Below are 24,193 nucleotides of genomic sequence, written 5' to 3'. Positions count from 1 at the left end.
CTATTGTCTCCAAAGGAGGTTTTTTTTTCCAGCCTTAAGTCTTTGCAGGCTTTTTTTTCATTGCTACTCGCTCCAAATAAGTTATTTTTAAGCCCTAACCATGGGATAAAATAATGCGCTAAAGCTGACCAGATTAAGGATGCTAGCCAAAATGAATACCAGGTAAGCAGATCTCCCCCCACTATTTTCCTCCCCAAAAACAAAGGTGCATCTTATACTTCAATGTATCTTACACTCCAAAATATGGTGATAGACTATAGAAACATAGAAACATAGAAGACTGATGGCAGAAAAATACCTCACGGTCCATCTAGTCTGCCCTTATACTATTTCCTGTATTTTATCTTACAATGGATATATGTTTATCCCAGGCATGTTTAAATTCAGTTACTGTGGATTTACCAACCACGTCTGCAGGAAGTTTGTTCCAAGGATCTACTACTCTTTCAGTGAAATAATATTTTCTCACGTTGCTTTTGATCTTTCCCCCAACTAACTTCAGATTGTGTCCCCTTGTTCTTGTGTTCACTTTCCTATTAAAAACACTTCCCTCCTGGACCTTATTTAACCCTTTAACATATTTAAGTGTTTCGATCATGTCCCCCCTTTTCCTTCTGTCCTCCAGACTATACAGATTGAGTTCATGAAGTCTTCCCTGATACGTTTTATGCTTAAGACCTTCCACCATTCTTGTAGCCCGTCTTTGGACCCGTTCAATTTTGTCAATATCTTTTTGTAGGTGAGGTCTCCAGAACTGGACACAGTATTCCAAATGGGGTCTCACCAGCACTCTATATAGCGGGATCACAATCTCCCTCTTCCTGCTTGTTATACCTCTAGCTATGCAGCCAAGCATCCTACTTGCTTTTCCTATTGCCCGACCACACTGCTCACCCATTTTGAGACTGTCAGAAATCACGACCCCTAAATCCTTCTCTTCTGAAGTTTTTGCTAACACAGAACTGCCAATGCAATACTCAGATTGAGGATTCCTTTTCCCCAAGTGCATTATTTTACATTTGGAAACACGTATACATGACTATAAGCAGTAGTGTGTTCTGAAACCCGTAGCTACAGGTTCATGTGCACGCAATGCTTCTGTGCATGTGCAGAAGCATGCTGGGCAGGTGAACGAAGCCTCCTGCCATTGCCACTGCTTCTTTTGCAGAACCGGGCCGAACCATGAGCAACCCACTGCTATAACCTCTCCTTCCACTCTGAAGATAAAAGCAGAAATAAGAAAAGCATTCTCTCTTAATACCCAGACAGGACTTTGGACATTTGGGAATCCTCTTATCAGAATGTTCTATGTATCGTAAAAGAGAATTGCCTTTCGTGCAAATGTTTTCATGAGTTGTTCAAAACACTGCATGTCTATAGAAATATTTTGATTAAAGTCTAATTCTCTAACCCCTCCGTGTACGATAGAGTTGCCCTTCCTAGTACATTACTGGTAATTGTGCTAATATTTTCTTCTCTATTGCGAAGAAAAAGGCTCTCTTCACTGGCCATTAGGAATTAGAGCTTACTAGCAGCCAGTGCTACGTAAAGACTTTGTTCTATTGCTTGTGCTTGCATAATATTTATTTATTTATTTTATTTTATTTTATTTATTTATTTTGTCCAATACATGTTGTGTTTGGGCCTGGGCCAGCCGTTGCTCCCACAGATGGGAGAGAGGCGGCACACACTGAATGCGAAAGCCTGGCTGACAGCCAGGAAGATGTGGCTGACAGCCAGGAAGACGTGGCAGACAGCCAGGAGGACGAAGCCACTGGTACGCAGGATTCAGCAGACACCCCAGGGGATTTGACATACAGTCCCTCAGACAGTTTTTCGTCTCTGGGTTCTTCTGCAGCTCAATATATTGATCTGCGTAGCAGAAGAGCTATGCAGAGAAGGGATCGACTGAAGGAGTATTACAAGTCATCATCGTAGCACCTGGGCTGGGTGTGGTTCTTATACTGAGGGCTGGGTGTGGTTTCCTTAATGAGGGCTAAAGGGATAAAAGGGAACAGATGCCCAAGGCAAACTGTGGCTATTTATCTGTGTTATTTTGTGATTCCTGCTCTGAAGTTTCTGTTCCGTGCCGTTGGAGTTTTCAACCCAGCTTTTTCAGACAAGTGGGAGGTGAAAACTCTGGGACTTGCTGTTTGCTTCAAAGATTCAAAAGGACTCCTGAAATGTCTTTGCTCATTCCAGGTTGTCTTTGTTCGTTTTTTCCTGTATTTTTGTATGCGGCTGAAGTAAGCCTTGCACTATCATTGTTTTTGGACACTAAGCTCCAAACTTGACTGTAAAAAACTATGACTTCAGTAACCGAGTTATCAAAGCGTGGAACTCATTACCAGACTCCATAGTGTCATCCCCAAACCCCCAACTATTTACCCTTAGATTATCTATGGTTGACCTATCCAGATTCCGAAGAGGTCAGTAAGGGGCGAGTACAAGTGCACTAGAGTGCCTTCTGTCCCCTGTCCTATTGCTCTCTTATATCTCCTATTCTTTTCTTCTATTCCTATATCTCTTCTTCTATTATTTCATTGATATGTTCTATTACTATATCTTCTTTTCTATTCTTTCATAGATATATTTTACTATGAGTATCTCCTCTATAACCTTCATCATGTATTTTACTATTTGTATATATATATATATACCCACTAAAACTCTCATTGCGTATTGGACAAAATAAATAAATAGAGTGCCTTTCATCCCCTTTTCTATTGCTCTCCTATATCTCCTATACCTTTCTTTTATTCCTATATCTCTTCTATTCTTTCATTTATATGTTCTATTCCTATTTCTTCTCTTCTATTCTTTCTTAGATATATATTTACTATGAGTATCTCCATCATGTATTTTACTGTGTGTGTGTGTGTGTATATAAATACTTTTCGTAGGTTTTCATGGGTATATGTATGTAGATTGTTCTGAGTTCGGGTTTTAATATTACACAGGGCAAAACCCGAACTCAGAACAATCTACACACACACACACAATATATATATATATATATATATATATATATTTGTTTTCGTAGATTTTCACGGGTATATGTATGTAGATTGTTCTGAGTTCAGGTTTTGCCCTGTGTAATATTTTGCATGTCTATGCGACATTTCGGTGAAATCACATTCACCATCATCAGGCTGAAGTTTTAAGCTTCGTGTTGCTGTAAATATGAAATGTTTGTAACTGCCATTTCTTCCTTATATATAGTGTTGGGGGTGGAGATTTGGTTTGAATGTAACAAATAGATTGGGTGACTATGTTTTAGTGATTTGATTGGTTGGTGAAATCACACTTACTTGGAAGATTGATATGGTGATTATTCTGATATGTTTTTTTGTTTAAGGCTGGTTTCCAAATCTCTGGTAGGCGGGACGTATCATCCCTTTTATTTATGCATAGGGGGCGTTTCTCAATCTCTATAGCTTCTCTGGTAATTCTTCTGTATAAATTTTCTGTTTTGGAAAGTAATTTAGTTTTTTCAAAGTCAATTTCGTGCCCTGTTTTTTTAATGTGCTGGACAAGGGAGGAAGTCTTTTCTTCTTTTTTAACTGCATCTACTAAAAGAAAACCCATACCAACCGTTACCTAAATGCACACTCCCACCACCACCCCGCACAAATCACCTCAGTAGCCAAAACTCTCATCACCAGAACCAAACGCCTACCTGACCAGGAGCACTTAAAAACTGAATTGAACAAACTCAAAGATGTATTAATTTCTAATGGATTCGAAAGGAAAACAATCACAAACCTAATCAAAAAAGAGACACCCCCCAAAAATCAAGATCAAGAACAGGACAATGGTACCACCCTTCTCCCTTACATCAAAGGCACCACAGACAAAATTAGTAAAATCCTGCACAAACATAATATTAAAACTTCATTTGTCACTAACCAAAAAATATCAAACATCCTAAGGAACCCAAAAGATAAAATCCGACTAGAACACCAAGGAATCTATGAAATCCCTTGCAAAACATGTGCAGCCACATACATTGGATAAACCAATCGAAGAGTGAGCCAACGCATTGCAGAACATGAGAATGCAGTTAAAAAAGAAGAAAAGACTTCCTCCCTTGTCCAGCACATTAAAAAAACAGGGCACGAAATTGACTTTGAAAAAACTAAATTACTTTCCAAAACAGAAAATTTATACAGAAGAATTACCAGAGAAGCTATAGAGATTGAGAAACGCCCCCTATGCATAAATAAAAGGGATGATACGTCCCGCCTACCAGAGATTTGGAAACCAGCCTTAAACAAAAAAACATATCAGAATAATCACCATATCAATCTTCCAAGTAAGTGTGATTCCACCAACCAATCAAATCACTAAAACATAGTCACCCAATCTATTTGCTACATTCAAACCAAATCTCCACCCCCAACACTATATATAAGGAAGAAATGGCAGTTACAAACATTTCATATTTACAGCAACACGAAGCTTAAAACTTCAGCCTGATGATGGTGAATGTGATTTCACCGAAACGTCGCATAGACACTCAAAATATTACACGGGGCAAAACCCGAACTCAGAACAATCTACATACATATACCCGTGAAAATCTACGAAAACAAATATATGTATGTATGTATGTATGTATGTATGTATGTATGTATATATATATATATATGACGGGCTTGGTATATTCGGGTTTCTTCCCGTGTAGGATTTGGAAATTTCTGGCGACGTTTCGACGAGGTCTCACTCGTCATCTTCAGGCTGGTGTTTCTGTCCTTGTTCTCAGGCGAACACAGCGAGACCTGAGCTGCCTTCCTTCTATAAATACTGGTGGCTGGGTGTGGTTTGATGGCTCAGCAATTGCCTGCTGTGTAGAAACTTCCTGGTGAGTCAGTGGGGTAACAATTGGGGTCGTTGATGTAGCTGAGGTATGCTGATTAGTTAATGGTTGTAGATTAGGCGTGATATCCTGAGTAGTTGGAACTTGCAGGCTACTTGATTGCTTTACAACAGCGGTCCCCAAACTACGGCCCGCGGGCCGGATGCGGCCCAACGAGGTCTTTTAACCGGCCCGTGGCAAGCTCACGAGATTTTACTGGTCGATAAAATAAGCTCCCGAATCTCCTGTCAACTCACCGCGGTCGGCTGCTCAGCGAGGAGAAGGTGGAGAGGCAAGGGGGCGGGGAGGAAAGCGGGCCTGCAATTGGCCCCTTCCTTTGTCGCCTTTAGGGAGAGAAACTGTTGCTGCCCTATGGCAGAGCAGCAACAGTTCCTCTCCCTAAAGGCGAGAAAGAAATTGGCCAATTGCAGGGCCGCTTTCCTCCCCGCCCCCTTGCCTCTCCACCTCCTCCTCCTCCCCTCCTCCTCCGCGGTGAGTGAAAAACTGTCCACTGAAAGTCACAGCTAAGTGCACCATGGCTAAGTTTGTGTGTGGGGGGGAGGCGGCTGCTTGAAAACCCCTGACCTCCATCGCCTCCCCCCCACGGCACAAGGCGAGCACACCTCGCCGCTGACACAGGCGGCGGGGACTGCCCTGTCCCCCTGTCCCCCCTGCGCAAAACTACGCAGCCCCAGATCGCTCGCTTCTCCAGCCAGCAAAGCCGATTGCCCGGCTTTGCTGGCTGATGCAGGAAAGGAAAGCCTCACATTTAAAAAGCACGCCACTTTCTGGGACTTCAAGCGCGGCCCTTCGCGGCGCCCCCCACCCGTTCCTGCAGGAAGAGATCGGGCACTTTACCGGGAGGTGGAGGCGGCGTGGGGCCGGACGCTGGGTGCCGGGGAGGGCGAAGGCGTGGACGCGCCTCTCAGCTGCAGAGCGGAACGGGGATGGAGATCCGCGGCGGAGTCCGGCGTTGGGAGCCTGGGGCCATGCGGGACCGCTCATCCAGGCTTGCCGGTCCACGCGCGCCTGGATGAGCGGTCCCGCATGGCCCCAGCGCCGGACTCCGCCGCGGATCTCCATCCCCGTTCCGCTCTGCAGCTGAGAGGCGCGTCCACGCCTTCGCCCTCCCCGGCACCCAGCGTCCGGCCCCACGCCGCCTCCACCTCCCGGTAAAGTGCCCGATCTCTTCCTGCAGGAACGGGTGGGGGGCGCCGCGAAGGGCCGCGCTTGAAGGCCACCACGGCGCCGCAGTCCCAGAAAGTGGCGTGCTTTTTAAATGTGAGGCTTTCCTTTCCTGCATCAGCCAGCAAAGCCGGGCAGTCGGCTTTGCTGGCTGGAGAAGCGAGCGATCTGGGGCTGCGTAGTTTTGCGCAAGGGGGACGGGGACAGGGCAGTCCCCGCCGCCTGTGTCAGTGGCGAGGTGTGCTCGCCTTGTGCCGTGGGGGGGAGGCGATGGAGGTCAGGGGTTTTCAAGCAGCCGCCTCCCCCCCACACACAGAGATAAGAGAGAGAAAGAAAGAGAGGGACAGAGAGAAAGAAAGAGAGGGACAGAGAGAAAGAAAGAGGGACAGAGAGTAAGAAAGAGAGGGACAGAGAGTAAGAAAGAGAGGGACAGAGAGAAAGAAAGAGGGACAGAGAGAAAGAAAGAGAGGGACAGAGAGAAAGAAAGAGACAGAGAGAAAGAAAGAGGGACAGAGAGTAAGAAAGAGAGGGACAGAGAGAAAGAGAGAGGGACAGAGAGAAAGATAGAGAGGGACAGAGAGAAAGAAAGAGAGGGACAGAGAAAAAGAAAGAGAGGGACAGAGAAAAAGAAAGAGAGGGAGGGACAGAGAGAAAGAAAGAGGGACAGAGAAAGGGAGAGAGAGAAAGAGAAAGAAAGGTAGAGAGAAAGAGTGAGAGAAAGAGAAGAGAGAGAGAAAGAAAGAGGGGGGAGAGAAAGAGGGAAAGATAGAGAGGGAGAGAGAAAGGAAGAGGAGAGATAGAAAGGGAGAGAGAGAGAAAGGGAGAGAGAGAGGGGGAGAGAGAAAGAGGGAGAGATATAAAGAGTGAGTGAGAGAAAGAGAGAAGAGAGAGAAAGAAAGAGAGAGAGGACAGAGAGAAAGAGAGAGAACTAGAAAGACAGAAGGACAGAGAGAAAGGGAGAGAGAGAGAAAGGAAGAATAAATATTAAATATTGTATTTGTTCCCATTTTGTTTTTTACTTTAAATAATGTATGTGCAGTGTGCATAGGGATTTGTTCACACGTTTTTTTAATAGTCCGGCCCTCCAACAGTCTGAGGGACAGTGAACTGGCCCCCTGTGTAAAAAGTTTGGGGACCCCTGCTTTACAATGTGTGTTCTGAGTCTGGTTTCTATGGCTGGGATACGTTTGAAGATGACGAGTGAGACCTCGTCGAAACGTCGCCAGAAATTTCCACATCCTACATGGGAAGAAACCCGAATATACCAAGACCGTCATACCTGTACCCGTGAAAATCTACGAAAACACACACACACACACACACACACACACACACACACACATATATATATATATATATATACACACCCCCACTAAAACCCGCATTGTGTATTGGACAATAAATAAAATAAAAAATTAAATAAATAGAAATAAAAAGATCACAAAAGATACATAAAAGCTAGTTAAACAAAGGATATAAATATGTAAATATTAAGGGATTTCTGATTGCATGAATTAATATGAATATTACTGTAATTAATTAATATGTATATTATTATAGGAATTAATGAAATATCCATTGTAGCAATGCAGAAATATTGAATGTTTGCTGATATTATATATATATATTGTTCTTTTGTTTTTGTTGTTTGCTTGTTTGTTTGTCTTAAAATATGTTTGAAAATTAATAATAAAAAATTCAAAATAAAATTGTGTTGGGGAGATAAACAGACAAAATATTTCAGAAGTATTTGTGAGTGTTTGTGAGTGACATAGGGGAAGGTTTGGTAGGGAAGGTTTGCCTATTTGCCGATGACTCTAAAGTGTGCAATAGGGTTGATATTCCTGGAGGGGTCTGTAATATGGGAAATGATTTAGCTTTACTAGATAAATGGTCAAAGCAATGGAAACTGCAGTTTAATGTTTCCAAATGTAAAATAATGCACTTGGGGAAAAGGAATCCTCAATCTGAGTATTGCATTGGCAGTTCTGTGTTAGCAAAAACTTCAGAAGAGAAGGATTTAGGGGTAGTGATTTCTGACAGTCTCAAAATGGGTGAGCAGTGTGGTCGGGCAGTAGGAAAAGCAAGTAGGATGCTTGGCTGCATAGCTAGAGGTATAACTAGCAGGAAGAGGGAGATTGTGATCCCCTTATATAGAGCGCTGGTGAGACCCCATTTGGAATACTGTGTTCAGTTCGGGAGACCTCACCTACAAAAAGATATTGACAAAATTGAACGGGTCCAAAGACGGGCTACAAGAATGGTGGAAGGTCTTAAGCATGAAACGTATCAGGAAAGACTTCATGAACTCAATCTGTATAGTCTGGAGGACAGAAGGAAAAGGGGGGACACGATCGAAACATTTAAATATGTGAAAGGGTTAAATAAGGTCCAGGAGGGAAGTGTTTTTAATGGGAAAGTGAACACAAGAACAAGGGGACACAATCTGAAGTTAGTTGGGGGAAAGATCAAAAGCAACGTGAGAAAATATTATTTCACTGAAAGAATAGTAGATCCTTGGAACAAACTTCCAGCAGACGTGGTTGGTAAATCCACAGTAACTGAATTTAAACATGCCTGGGATAAACATATATCCATCCTAAGATAAAATACAGGAAATAGTATAAGGGCAGACTAGATGGACCATGAGGTCTTTTTCTGCCGTGAGTCTTCTATGTTACTGTGTTTCAGAAAGTTCCAGTCAGGTCAAATGCATAGCATCAATATAACAAAGCAACGTGCCAAGATAATGGTGTTGTTTTCAACACATTTTCACTTCAATTTCCATGTTCTTGGATAAGTCAATTTCCTGTGTCTCCTTCTTGGCTGAAGCTGTGATAGATCAGTGTCAGTTTCACAATGGATTCTTAAATTGTTTCGCTTTTCAATTTCCTTTAAACCGCTTGAGAAGAACAAGGTTTGTCGGACGTAGGCTTATTTTTAAATTTATCCGCTTCCTCAGAGTTGAACGTTATGAAACGGTTATTAACGATACTCCCACCGGAGCTATAAGTATTTTTAATACTGTTGAGCGGGAATTGAGATAGCATCGCAGGCTTTGAACTTCTGGGCTAGACAATTGAGTTGTGAGCTTCGGTAATCCTTCAGTCTTAATTATCACCTCACGTACAATTTTTGAGAGGCAGGAAGTTGCGATTGTGTAAAACCTTATCTTGCCTGTTGACAACTGGGAGGCATTTGGTGGCTTTTGAGATAGTTTCAGTTCCATCCTTGAATACAGTTCATCTGTCTGGAACCCATACCACATCTCGGACATTAACACCCTTGAAAACGTCCAAAGATACTTCACCAGAAGAGCCCTTCACTCCTCCACTCGAAACAGAATGCCCTACGAAAATAGACTATCAATCCTAGGTCTAGAAAGCTTAGAACTACGACGGCTAAAACACGATCTAAGTATTGCCCACAAGATCATATGCTGCAACGTTCTACCTGTGCATGACTACTTCAGCTTCAACCGCAACAACACAGGAGCACACAACAGATTCAAACTTAATATTAACTGCTCCAAACTTGACTGTAAAAAATATGACTTCAGCAACCGAGTTGTCGAAGCATGGAACTCATTACCTGACTCAGTAGTGTCAACTCCTAACCCCCAACATTTTTCCCTTAGACTATCCATGATTGATCTCTCCAGGTTCCTAAGAGGTCAATAAGGGGCGTACATAAGTGCACCAGTGTGCCTTCTGTCCCCTGTCCAATTGTCTCTCCTTATCTCATTTATCTTTTCTTCCTTTCAAATTTGTTCACCTATACTTTTATATCTTTTCTTCTATTCGTTTCTTTAGTTACATTACTACATATCTATTCTCCTCAATGTGTATTATGTATTGGACTAAATAAATAAATAAATAAAAATAAATAAATAAAAAAGTGTAAAGGTACAATACATGCACAGAACAGTGTGGGAATGATTATTAAGGGAATGGGAAACGTTTGTGTAGCGTAAAAGTGTGCGGGAGGGTTTATAAAGCCTTAATAGTGTATAAATACTTAAATAAATATAATGTAATAAATATAGTGTCCCTACTTCACGGATTTTCATTTATCGGGGGTCCTGGAACGTAACACCCACGATAAACAAGGGAACACTATTCCCTAAATTCCACTGAAGATGTTACCTACCTGGGAACGAGACGTTCAGAAACCAATCCACAAGCTCCGACTACTTCAGCTTCAACCACAACAACAGAAGAGCACACAACAGATTTAAACTTAATATTAACCGCTCCAAACTTGACTGTAAAAAATATGACTTCAGTAACCGAGTTGTCAAAGCATGGAACTCATTACCGGACTCCATAGTGTCATCCCCAAACCCCCAACAATTTACCCTTAGATTATCTACGGTTGACCTATCCAGATTCCTAAGAGGTCAGTAAGGGGCGAGTACAAGTGCACTAGAGTGCCTTCCGTCCCCTGTCCTATTGCTCTCCTATATCTCCTATACCTTTCTTCTATTCCTATATCCCTTCTATTCTTTCATTGATATGTTCTATTACTATATCTTCTTTTCTATTATCTCTTAAATATATTTTACTATGAGTATCTCCTCTATAACTAGACACAAGAACAGTTTTTTTCCGAACGCCATCACTCTACTAAACAAATAATTCCTTCAACACTTTCAGACTTTCTACTAAATCTGCACTTCTATTCTACTAGTTTTTCTCATCATTCCTTTCACCCATTTCCTCCCATGTTGACTGTATGACTTTAACTTGTTGCTTATATGCTAAGATTTTTATTAATATTGCTTCTTCATTGCTTATTTGACCCCTATGACAATCATTAAGTGTTGTACTACATGATTCTTGACAAATGTATATTTTATTTTATGTACGCTGAGAGCATATGCACCAAGACAAATTCCTTGTGTGTCTAATCACACTTGGCCAATAAAAATTCTATTCTATTCTATTCTATTCTATTCTATAACCTTCATCATGTATTTTACTATGTGTATATAGATATATAGCCACTAAAACCCTCATTGTGTATTGGACAAAATAAATAAATAAATAAATGATAGATAGATAGATAGATAGATAGATAGATAGATAGATAGATAGATAGAATGAATGAATGAATGAATGAATAAACCTTCACCCTCATCCAACACCCGAGCTACAGATATTCACCATTATTGCAAACCTTACCTGATTGATATACACAAACGCAGGGCAGGACTCAACATCAATGGCACTTTCGTCTTGAATGTTGACCGTCGGTGCCATGGCATAAACAAGGTCTTCTGGGTTCTCTGGTTCTGATCCAGATTCCTCTTCACCTTCTTCTTCATCGGCGTCATACTCGCCTTCCGACTCACTGGAATTAGAAATTTTTTCCTCTTCGGAGCCCTCCATCTTCCTTCCTGGAATTCTGCGAAACATCAACCGTCCCAAAATTTAACTCGATACCTGATTTAATTTAGCTGAAATTAAATTTAACGGAATACCTTAACACAAAATTATAAAATAATTTATACAGAATTGAACTGAATACCTTATATACCACCAGTCTTCGTAGTACCTTCCCCTAACCCACAACATTTTACCCTCAAGACTGTACACAGTTGACCTCTCCAGATTCCTAAGAGGTCAGTAAGGGGCGTGCATAAGTGCACTAGCGTGCCTCCCATTCCCTGTCCTATTGTCTCTCCTATATCTCCTATATCGTATCTCCTATTCTTCTATTCTATTCTTCTTATACTACTCTCATAATATCCTTCTATTCTCGTCTAATTGATATATTCTATTCCTAAATTTTCACTTCTATTCTTTCTCTAATATATTTTACTCGAGTATAACCTCTACAACCTTCATTGTGTATCGTTGTGCATTGGACAAAATAAATAAATAAATAAAATAAAAATAAATAAACTATTTTGGCCTTAGACAAGTTAAAATCATGACGCCTTCGGTCTGACCTAAGCATAGTACATAAAATTATCTGCTACAAAGTCCTACCTGTCAATGACTATTTCAGCTTTAACCACAACAATACACAAACACACAAATATTTTTTTTATATTTATGTTTGGGTATGTATATGTTGTTTGCTTTTTTAAATATGATAGGGTTTTATGTGCTTTTTAATCTTAGATTTGTTTTCGCTGGAATATTGTTTTTATTATTGTTGTGAGCCACCCGCATGCATGGTGGGGGGCACAATAGGGTCGTGAAAATGGAGCTCCACCCCAGAGCACCCAATTTTCACTGAAAGATGTTGAAAGAAAATGCAGGGCGTCCTGCATAAGCCACGCCCACAGTGTGGCGGTAAAAAATTTGGTATCCCTTCACTGGGTAAACAGCTCCAAACTTGCTTGCATAAAATACAACTTCAATGCCTGGAATGTTCTACCCAGCTCTGTTGTAATATCCTCAAATCCCCAAAAATGTAACCTTAGACTGTCTACTGTTTATTTATTTTTATTTATTTATTAATTAGATTTGTATGCCGCCCCTCTCCGCAGACTCGGGGTGGCTAACAGCAGTAAAAAAGACAAATATAACAAATCTAATATAAAAAGTAATTTAAAAAACCCCAATTTAAGAGACCAATCATACAAACAGACATACCATGCATAAATTTTATAAGCCTAGGGGGGAAGGGAATATCTTAATTCCCTCACGCCTGACGACAGAGGTGGGTTTTAAGGAGCTTACGAAAGGCAAGGAGGGTGGGGGCAACCCTGATATCTGGGAGGAGTTGGTTCCAGAGGGTCGGAGCCGCCACAGAGAAGGCTCTTCCCCTGGGTCCCGCCAAACAAAATTGTTTAATCGACGGGACCTGGAGAAGGCCAACTCTCTGGGATTCGTGCGGCAGAAGACGGTCCCGGAGATATTCTGGTCTGATGCCATAAAGGGCTTTATAGGTCATAACCAACACTTTGAATTGTGACCGGAAACCGATCGGCAACCAATGCAGACTGCGGAGTGTTGGTGTGACACGGGCATATTTAGGAAAGCCCATGATAGCTCTCGCAGCTGCATTCTGCACGATCTGAAGTTTCCGAACACTTTTCAAAGGTAGCCTCATGTAGAGAGCATTACAGTAGTCAAACCAACATTTTATCCTTAGACCTCACCCCATTCCTAAGAGGTCTGTAAGGGGCGTGCATAAGCGCACCAGCGTGCCTACCGTTCCTGTTCTAACGTTCCCTTTTATTCGTAACCATCTCACGTATTCATAATCAAGTTTATAATTTTATTTGTGATCTCATATATGCTTCAAAACTAAACTAAACTAAACTAAACTGTCGGCCCTTGGTGCAAAATGAATAAGAAACTTGTTAAGATATTCGTGAACTGGGAGAGCCAATATTAACAAGGTCAGCCAATGAATAGGCATAGCAACTACGTCGGCCAATGAGAGCTTAAAACACTTCTGAGTCTGCGCAGAGAATCAAAATTTAAACTTAAGCTTGATGCTAGGCGTGGCTCAGCCCACTCTGTACACTTTCTCTGCTCTGAACTGCTGAAATGAAACTAACTGTCCTCTCCTGTTTGTAACTGCTATTACGTGGAAGAAGAATCTATGCTGGCATTGTATATATCAGTGATGGTTGACCTTTTTGCCGTCACGTACCCAAAGCGGGGGAGTTGCTGGGAGGGGGGTGTTGTGCACAAACTGCCCAAGGAGCATCTGATCCAGTTCTACAGAGGAATCATTGAGTCTGTCATCTGCACCTCTAAAACTGTCTGGTTTGGTGCTGCAACCCAACAAGACCGACACAGACTTCAGAGGACAATCAGAACTGCAGAAAAAACAATTGCTTCCAACCTGCCTTCCATTGAGGACCTGTAGACTGCACGAGTCAAAAAGAGGGCGGGGAAAATATTGACTGACCCCTCACATCCTGGACACAAACTGTTTCAACTCCTACCCTCAAAACGTCGCTACAGAGCCCTGCACACCAAGACAACTAGACACAAGAAGAGTTTTTTCCCCAAACGCCATCACTCTGCTAAACAAATAATTCCCTCACCACTGTCAAACTACTTCCTAACTCTGCACTACTATTACTAGTAGTTTTTTCTCATCATTCCTATCACCCATTTCCTCCCACTTATGACTGTAACTTGTTGTTTGTATCCTTAAGATTTTTATTAATATTGCTTATTCATTATTTGACCCCTATGACAATCATTAAGTGTCGTACCACATGATTCTTGACAAATGTATATTTTATTTTATGTACGCTGAGAGCATATGCATCAAGACAAATTCCTTGTGTGTCCAATCACACTTGGCCAATAAAATTCTATTCTATTCTATTCTATTCTATTCGATACGATACGATTCTATTCTATTCTATTCTATACTATTCTATTCTATTCATGCCCACAACCATAATTCAATGGCCGGCTGTCCCCCACATGTGTGCGTGTGATACTACCACCATCCCACTTTTGACATGTGATGGCACACTGGGGGCATTTTTTGCCCTCCCCAGACCCAATAGGCTTTCTAGGAGCCTGGGGAGGGCAAAAACGGCCTTCCCCACAAGGGGAGATCAAAGCCGGTGGTGCTATTCAGGCCTTAACCGCCTGACATGGAATAAAACATGAGCTTGCAACTTTTCCAAATATATTTAAATTGACTTATATTTATACCCCTTAAATTAATTGATTTGCTTAGTACATCATATTAAAGACATGCTCCAGATTTTTTCTTCTCCTTTTCTTCTGTAGATCACGGGTCAGTGACATTTTTAAAAACAACTATAAGTTGGCTTTCAATGCTGTTTGGATTATCGTCAGGGGCGTTTTGCTCTTCCAGCGAGACTTATAGCAGCTGCATTTTCTTAGGAATTAAAAAACACAAAAAATGCACACAAACCCCCCCCCCCCAAAACCTAGACAAATGGGGAGGGGAGCATGCCTCCTACAGAATTCAAAGCATTATGTAATAGCGCGAATTGCACAAAAGTTATTGGCCAACAAACAAAATAGTTACTGAGTAATCCAACGGTATGTCAGCTGAATTATGGGCAGTTTAATGCCTTTGGAAACTTCTTCTGCCAAAATATTCATCGTTATATGTTATAATCAATTTAAAAATGTTTACAAAAAAATCAGCGTTGCCACATTACAAATGCCATTTAGAGCAGGGGTGTCAAACTCAAGGGCTGGATCTGGTCCGCAGATGTTTAGAGGGTGCTTCTATCACCAGAAATGGAGGGGGGGGCATAGGGAGCTCTCACGAGTTCTGTTTTCGCCGGCAGAAGGTTGCAGGAAGCTGTCGCAGTCAAAAATGGAACTTGGGAGCCCGTTTTTGCTTGCAAAGCCCTCTGTTAAGTATTGAGGAGTAAGCTGTGCTACCCCTTCGCAGAGGAAAACGTGGAGATGGCAGACAGACAGCTAATCTATGTTTATGTTTGTTTATGTTTATTAGATTGGTATGCCGCCCATCTTCCGCAGACTCGGGGCGGCTCACAACACAATCAAAAACAATTTATAACAAATCTAATAAATTTACAGTTAAAATATTTTAAAAACCCCATTATTAAACAGACATACATACAAGCATGCCATACATAAATTATGTAGGCCCGGGGGAGATATCTCAATTCCCCCATGCCTGACGACAAAGGTCGGTTTTAAGGAGTTTACGAAAGGCAAGGAGGGTAGGGGCAGTTCTAATCTCCGGGGGGAGTTGGTTCCAGAGAGCTGGGGCCGCCACAGAGAAGGCTCTTCCCCTGGGGCCTGCCAACCGACATTGTTTAGTTGACGGGACCCGGAGAAGGCCCACTCTGTGGGACCTAATCGGTCGCTAGGATTCGTGCAGCAGGAGGCGGTCTCGGAGATATTCTGGTCCAATGCCATGAAGGGCTTTAAAGGTCATAACCAACACTTTGAATTGTGACTGGAAATTGATCGGCAACCAATGCAGACTGCGGAGTGTTGGAGTAACATGGGATTACCTAGGGAAGCCCATGACTGCTCTCGCAGCTGCATTCTGAACGATCTGAAGTTTCCAAACACTTTTCAAAGGTAGCCCCATGTAGAGAGCATTACAGTAGTCGAACCTCGAGGTAATGAGGGCATGAGTGACTGTGAGCAGTGAGTCCCGGTCCAGATAGGGCCGCAACTGGTGCACCAGGCGAACCTGGGCAAACGCCCCCCTTGCCACAGCTGAAAGATGGTTCTCTAATGTGAGCTGTGGATCGAGGAGGACGCCCAAGTTGTGGACCCTCTCTGAGGGGGTCAATAATTCCTCCCCCCCAGGGTAATGGAAGGACAGATGGAATTGTCCTTGGGAGGCAGAACCCACAGTCACTCCATCTTATCCAGGTTGAGTTTGAGTCTGTTGACACCCAGACACCGGCACATCACTTCCACTGCTTGGTTGATTGGACATGGGGTGGAGACGTAAAGCTGGGTATCATCTAAATCTAAGCTAAGCTAAAAAGAGCCGAGGTGGCGCAGTGGGTAGAGTGCTGTACTGCAGGCCACTAAAGCTGACTGCTAGATCTGCAGCTCAACGGTTCAAATCTCATCACCGGCTCAAGGTTGTCTCAGCCTTCCATCCTTCCAAGGTAGGTAAAATGAGGACCCGGATTGTGGGGGCAATATGTTGGCTCTGTTTAAAAAGTGCTATTGCTAGTCATTGACAGGAAGGACATTGTAGCGGATGGTTAAATTGGCATGATGAGGTTAAATAAAAATGAACAGCACTCTATAAAATGATTCCATGGCTATACGAACATCCAGCCGTTTTTCTAAGGCGGACAAAATCTCAAGCCATAAAAAATTTCTGAAGCTAGCTTAAAGGGCAGCGGTCCCCAAACTACGGCCCGCGGGCCACATGCGGCCCACTGAGGCCATTTATCCGGCCCGCTGGTGAGTGACAAGAGCACAGGGAAGAGAGAGAAAGGAAAAAAAGGGAAAGAGAGGGAGGGAAGGAGAAGTGGAGAAGAATAAAGGAGGGAAGGAAGGAAGAAGAAATGGAGGGAACAAGGAAGGAAGGAAGGAAGGAAGGAAGGAAGGAAGGAAGGAAGGAAGGAAGGAAGGAAGGAAGGAAGGAAGGAAGGGAGGATGAAATGAATGGAGGGACAGAGGAAGGAAGGACTGTTTTTGGGGTGTGTGTAATTTTTTTAAATTTTTCTCTCAACATACATTCAAACAACAGAGTGTACCATCTAATTTTCCATGAATAAAATGCAGTATTTTGTTAGTAACTAATATCAATCATCAAAAAATTGCAAAAGTTTTTTTTTCTAATTTTGTCATCCAGTTACATTCATTTTCTTTTAATTAAATTCCCTAATGTTCCTTCAAAAAGTGCAAAAACCAATTATATTTCTAACTTATTAGCCATTATGCCAAAGTGCTTCCTTATTTCTGTATACATTTTTCATAAGCCAAGAAAACCTTGCATAGCCAATCTGATGTCAACAAAAGAAAATTAAAAACAAAACATAAACATATACGAATTTCAGGCCTTCTCCCCCCTCTAAATAGTACGTTCCCATTTTGTTTTTTACTTTAAAACAAGGTATGTGCAGTGTTCATAGGGATTTGTTCATAGTTTTTTTTTAATAGTCCGGCCCTCCAACAGTCCGAGGGACAGTGAACTGGCCCCCTGTGTAAAAAGTTTGGGGACCCCTGTTAAAGGGTAACCTCTTCCCAAGGCATATTTGAAAAAAACAGAAAAGCACAAAGAATAATATCCTACCGATTCCATGAGAGCAATAAAAGTACTGATAAAATCAAAGCGAGCAGTTTTAAAATTGGACAGCCTCGCGGAGGAAACAATTCCAGCGGAATCTGGGTTCAGTTATATGCCAAGAGAAATATGAAAAAGTCTCAAACTCCATGTCTGATAAAGTAGAAAAGCTTAAAGTTAAGTCTCTAGCGCTAATCTCCCAACAAGGAGACCCATACTTTACATAATAGGAGCCCAACCGACGAGGCCTTCAAAACAGTCCTCGACATATGACCACAATTGAACCCAAAATCTACCTGTCGCTTCGCAAGACCACGGTTAAGTTTGAGGTGCCCCTTCGGGACCGCCTTCTGCCGCACGAATCCCAGTGACTGATCAGGTCCCACAGAGTTGGCCTTCTCTGGGTCCGGTCGACAAAACAATGTAGCCTGACGGGCCCCAGGAGAAGAGCTTCTCTGTGGCGGCCCCGGCCCTCTGGAATCAACTCCCCGCGGAGATCAAGACTGCCCCCACCCTCCTTGCCTTTTGAAAATTACTGAAAACCCACCTATGCCACCAGGCTTGGGGGACATAACTGACCCTTAGCTGTTTCATTTTATGCATGGTTTAATTGGATGATATGACTGTTTTATAATGGGTTTTTAATATTAGATTTGTGCTTTGTATTTTGTTGTGAGCTGCTCCGAGTCTTGGGAGAGGGGAGGCATACAAGTCTAATAAATTATTATTATTATTATTATTATTATTATTATTATTATTATTATTATTTTTATTTATTTATTTATTTATTTATTTATTTATTTATTTATTTATTTATTTATTTATTTATTTATTTATTTATTTATTTATTTATTTATTTATTTATTTATTTATTTACAGCCTTTTGGTTTTGCCCGTGGTTGTTAAGTGGAGTGTTACAAACTGTGATCACGTCACGCACAAACACAGACACACACACACAGAGGGGAGGGGATAGAGCAGTGATGGCGAATCTTTTTTTCCTCAGGTGCCAAAAGAGCGTGGGCATGTGCTATCGCGCATGTGAATGTGCCCACACCCATCATTCATTGCCTGGGAAGGGCAAAAACAGCTTCTCCTGCCTCCCCGGAGGCCCTCTGGAGGCCAAAAATGGCCTGTTTCCCAACTTCTTGTGGGCCCAGTAGGCCCGTGTTTCGCCTTCCCCAGCAACTATCATAAGTCTTCGGAGAGGGGCGGCATGCAAATCTAATAAATAATAATAAATAAATAAAATAAGTAAATAAAGAATGCAGCTGCGAGAGCAATCATGGGCTTCCCCAAATATGCCCATGTTACACCAACACTCCGCAGTCTGCATTGGTTGCCAATCCGTTTCCGGTCACAATTCAAAGTGTTGGTTATGACCTATAAAGCCCTTCATGGCACCGGACCAGATTATCTCAGGGACCGCCTTCTGCCGCACGAATCCCAGCAACCAGTTAGGTCCCACAGAGTTGGCCTTCTCCGAGTCCCATCAACTAAACAATGTCGTTTGGCACAGCCCAGGGGAAGGGCCTTCTCTGTGGCGGCCCCAGCCCTCTGGAACCAACTCCCCCCAGATATCAGAGTTGCCCCCACCCTCCTTGCCTTTCGCAAGCTCCTTAAAACCCACCTCTGTCGTCAGGCATGGGGAAATTGAGACATCTCCCCCGGGCCTATACAGTTTATACATGGTATGTTTGTGTGTATGCTTGCTTTTAATAATGGGGTTTTTTAGTGTTTTTTAAATTATTAGATTTGTTCTTACATTGTCTTTGTTATTGTTGTGAGCCGCCCCGAGTCTACGGAGAGGGGCAGCATACAAATCTAATAAACAAATAAGTGCACCAGCGTACCTTCTGTCCCCTGTCCTAATGTTTCTCTCTTACTAGTATCATGTATATAAACATTGTTATATCTTTGTATACCACCAATTCGTACTTGACAAAGCCGCTCCGAGTCTCCGGAGAGGGGCGGCATACAAATCTAATAAATAATAAATAAATAAATACAAATAAAATGAATAAACTTCCAAGCATTGAACAATTAAAACTTCTATCCTTCGCTTCCATCCCGGAATTTAAAGATGAATTCTAAATATCTCCTCCAGGTTAGCCCGACATGGAACCTGTAGTCTAATCTCTGCAGTTCAGGAATGCAGATTATTATAGTTCCTAAGCAATGTTTCCGTTCCAAAAACAAGCTTCCAAAGAATTGTGAAAGAAGTGCAGTTATCCATATGAGGTAAAAAAACAAGAACATTCCAGTTTGTGAAGAATATGCAGATGGTTAGAGTCATGTCTTGTCGAGGGCCACCTACACCACTGTATTGTTCCAAGGGTTTTCCAATAAACATGCTATTTCTGTCCTATTTATGTGTGTTATGTCTACATGTTTATGAAGGATCCATCTCATCTGGCTATTCTTTTTTTATTTTTTTTTCATGAGGAATTAGCCTCCTGACAGAAAATGAATTTGTTTACCAAGAAAACTGCAGCTGTAAAAACAAAAGTTCAAAGAAATGGATATTTTAAGATTATTTTTTTTAATGCTTTCTCAGGAATAGGACTGGGAAGTGGGCCTCAGAAACACACCCCCTGTGTAAGATTGTAATAGTTATACAGTGATACCTTGTCTTGCAAACTTAATTGGTTCTGGGACGAGGTTCTTAAGGTGAAAAGTTTGTAAGACGAAACAATGTTTCCCATAGGAATCAATGGAAAAGCGATTAATGCGTGCAAGCCCAAAATTCACCCCTTTTGCCAGCCGAAGCGCCCGTTTTTGTGCTCTTGGGATCCCCTGAGGCGCCCCTCCATGGGAAACCCACCTCAGCATCGCAAAAACATTGAAGTCCTCGAAACCCCACCTCCGGACCTCTGTGTTTTTGTGATGCTGCAATTTCGCTGAGGCTCCCCTCACTGCAAAACCCCACCTCCGGACTTCCTGCTGGGATTCCCCTGCAGCATCACAAAAACACGGCAGTCCGGAGGTGGGGTTTCCCACGGAGGGGAGCCTCAAGGGAATCCCAGCAGCGCAAAAATGGGTGCTTCATTGGCAACGGAAGTCCGGAAGCAGGGCATCCCAGCGGCGGCAGTGGGTTTGTAAGGTGAAAATAGTTTGTAAGAAGAGGCAAAAAAATCTTAAACCCTGGGTTTGTGTCTCGAAAATTTTGTATGACGAGGCGTTTGTAAGACGAGGTATCACTGTACAAAGCAAAAAGAATAATGAGGATGAATTCCCTTTTATTTTTGGCAGCGATATATATTTTTTAAAGAAAATGTATATGGCTACTCATCTAACAATTTATTTATTTTATTTATTATTTGTTTATTTATTATTATTTTATTTTATTTATTTTTATTTCATTTATTTTTGTCTAGTATGTACTGCTAATGTATATTTATATACCTGATATTGGTACTAATAAGAGAGAAACGTACTGTATTTTTCGGTGTATAAGACGCAACTTTTTACCTCAAAAAAGCGCTTTAAAAATTGGGTGCGTCTTATACATCAAATGTTGCTGAGGCGGGATGGGAGGCAGCGGTGGTGGTGGCAACCGCTGAGGCGACTCCAACAGCTTCCCTTCGGGGAGCACCAGCATCGGGAATGTCACGTCCACGCCCAGGTCCCCGCTGCCGCCAAATCATGAGGCTGAGGAGGTCGGCGAACAGGCCCTGTAGGGACAGAGCCATCGTCGGCACCAGCGCGATGTTGTTGGGTGGCAGTCTTGGCTCGGGCGAGCGACTGTGGCAGGGGCCGGAGAGGGGCCGCCTCTCTCGGAGTGAAGTTGCCTCAGCCGGGCCTAATTCTCTGGCGGGAAGGGGCTCGGCTCCATGACCCCCCACCCCAATCTTTCGACTTTGGAAGGGTACAACGGTCAGTGAAGGGCGCTCGGAGGGAAACTGCCTCAGCCGAGGAGAGGTGGCACCTGCCCGGCCTCTGCCACAGCAGCCCGGCCAATCCTTGAATACCGCTCATGTGTCTGGAACCCACACCATGTTTCAGACATAAACACATAAAATGTCCAGAGATAATTTACTAGAAGAGCCCTCCACACCTCCACTCAAAACAGAATACCCTACACAACTAGACTTACAATCCTAGGTTTAGAAAGCTTAGAACTATGTTGCCTTAAACACGACCTGAACACAGCCCATCAAATCATCTGCTACAACGTCCTTCCTGTCAATGACTACTTCAGCTTCAACCACAGCAACACACGAGCACACAACAGATACAAACTCAAAGTAAACTGCTCCAAACGTAACTGCAGGAAATATCACTTCAGTAATCAAGTAGTTAATGCATGGAACTCACTACCAGACTCTGTAGTTTCATCACCTAACCCCCAAAACCTTACCCTTAGACTATCCATTGTTGACCTCTCCTGATTCCTAAGAGGTCAGTAAGGGGCGTGCATAAGTGCACCAGCGTGCCTACTGTCCCCTGTCCTTATGCTTATTTCTTACTAGTATCCTGTATATAAACATTGTTATATCTTTGTATACTACCAATACGTAATTTCCTATAATATCTGCTAAAATGGCTTACTGTGATTTTTTTTTAAAGGATAATTGTATTGGTTCAGGAAGTGGTCATTATGCCAAAAGCAAAGCAAATTAATTTCCCATCCCTATCACCAAATTAACTTCAATGAAAATGTAATTGCAAAGTATTGGGTGGATTGCTGCTGCCCTCTGGCGGCATATAAGTGAATTACAGTACTAATTACCCGGAAATGAGCTCTACAAATACAGTATAGAAAAGATGTAAAGACGTGTTTGAAAACAAGCCAATGCAAAATTAAAAAGCAAATGAATAGGTTTCACATTGTACAGTCACCAGCTAAGAGAGGCATTTGAACCAATATCTTACTGCAGAAAGTAATTAAAAATTAAGTAATTAAAGCATAATTAAGAAAGGAATTAGCAGGTAACCTCTATTGGAAACACCTTAAACCACCCTTATCTTTCTCAAGGACGCAACTATGGATGAAGCTTTATTAATATGTACTTTGACTTAAACAAAGAGTGAAATCTTGGCAAATCTTGCCTGATAGCACTCGCTATTCCATATTCCGTATTCAATTTATTTCCAGCATTAGACAGCTTGAATACCCATCATTAACTTTCTTTGGATCAGAAGATAGATTAAACCAGTGTTTTTCAACCAGTGTGCCGTGGCACACTAGTGTGCCGCAAGACATGGTCAGGTGTGCCGCGAAGCTCAGCAAGAGAGAGAAAGAGGGAGAGCGAAAGAAAGCAAGAGAGAGAGAGAAAGAAAGCAAGAAAGACAAAGAGAGAGAAAGAAAGCAAGAGAAAGAAAAAGAAAGAGAGAGAAAGAGGGAGGGAAGGAGGGAGGGAAGGAGGGAGGGAGAGAGAAAGAAAGCAAAAAAGAGAGGAAGGAAGGAAGAGAGAAAGGGATGGAGAGAGGAAGGAAGGAAGAGAGAGAAAGAGGGAGAGAGAAAGAAAGCAATAGAGAGAAAGAAAGCAAGAGAAAGAGAGGAGAGAGAAAGAAAGCAAGAGAGAAAGAAAGCGAGAGAGAGAAAGAAAGAGAGAGAAAGAGAGCAAAAAAAGAGGAAGGAAGGGAGAGAAAGAAAGAGGGATGGAGAGAGAGGAAGGAAGGAAGAGAGAAAGAGGGATAGAAATAGAGTGAAAGGGAGGAAGAGAGAGAGAGAGAGAGAATTTTTTTGTCCAAACTTTTTTTAGCCCCCCCCCATTTCCCCCCCTCGCTCAATGTACCCCATGATTTTGTATATGTAAAAAATGTGCCGCAGCTCAAAAAAGGTTGAAAATCACTGGATTAAACAATGTTGCAAAAATTACAGGAGCTGCCCAAACAATTAGGGTTTTTTTTGTTTATATATATGTGTGTGTGTGTGTGTATGTTTGTGTGTGTGTGTTTATATATACTGTATATATGTATATAAATTTTTTGTAGATTTTCACGGGTCTAGGCAGTGAAGGGCTACCAAAATTTTTACTACCACACTGTGGGCGCAGCTTATGCATTTTCTTTCAACATCTTAGTTTGGGTTTTTCCCCGTGTAATATTCTGAGTATCTTTGGGGCGTTTCAGCGAAATCATATTCGCCATCTTCAGGCTGACGTTATTGGCTTCGTGCTGGTTTGAGTATGGTTTGTTTGCAACTGCCATTTATTTCTTATAAATAGTGGTGGGGGTGAAGTTCTGGTTCAAATAGGGTGGGGGCAATTCTAATCTCTGGAGGGAGTTGGTTCCAGAGGGCTGGGGCCTCCACAGAGAAGGCTCTTCCCCTGGGTCCCGCCAAGCGACATTGTTTAGTTGACGGGACCCGGAGAAGACCCACTCTGTGGGACCTAACTGGTCGCTGGGATTCGTACATACATATACCCGTGTAAATCTACGAAAACAAATGCATGAAGAGCCGGGGCGGCGCAGTGGTTAGAGTGCAGCACTGCAGGCTACTTCACC

The 24,193-nt window shown here is 42.3% G+C and overlaps 1 protein-coding gene across 2 annotated transcripts in view; it reads right to left on the bottom strand.

Moving 5' to 3' along the window:
- CCDC146 (coiled-coil domain containing 146) overlaps nucleotides 1–24,193 on the bottom strand; it is a 123,989-nt gene that overhangs the window by 98,833 nt on the left and 963 nt on the right. For both annotated transcript variants that reach the window (XM_070755190.1, XM_070755192.1), the window contains exon 2: nucleotides 11,227–11,449. In XM_070755190.1, coding sequence (XP_070611291.1) covers nucleotides 11,227–11,433 — 207 coding nt within the window. In that variant the 5' untranslated portion in view covers nucleotides 11,434–11,449. The remainder of the gene's footprint in view (nucleotides 1–11,226; nucleotides 11,450–24,193) is intronic.

This window comes from Erythrolamprus reginae, chromosome 6 (assembly GCF_031021105.1).
Source record: "Erythrolamprus reginae isolate rEryReg1 chromosome 6, rEryReg1.hap1, whole genome shotgun sequence".
Lineage (NCBI taxonomy): Eukaryota > Metazoa > Chordata > Lepidosauria > Squamata > Dipsadidae > Erythrolamprus > Erythrolamprus reginae.
Note: the sequence above shows the minus strand (reverse complement) of the source record. Positions and strands in the feature narration are given on the sequence as shown.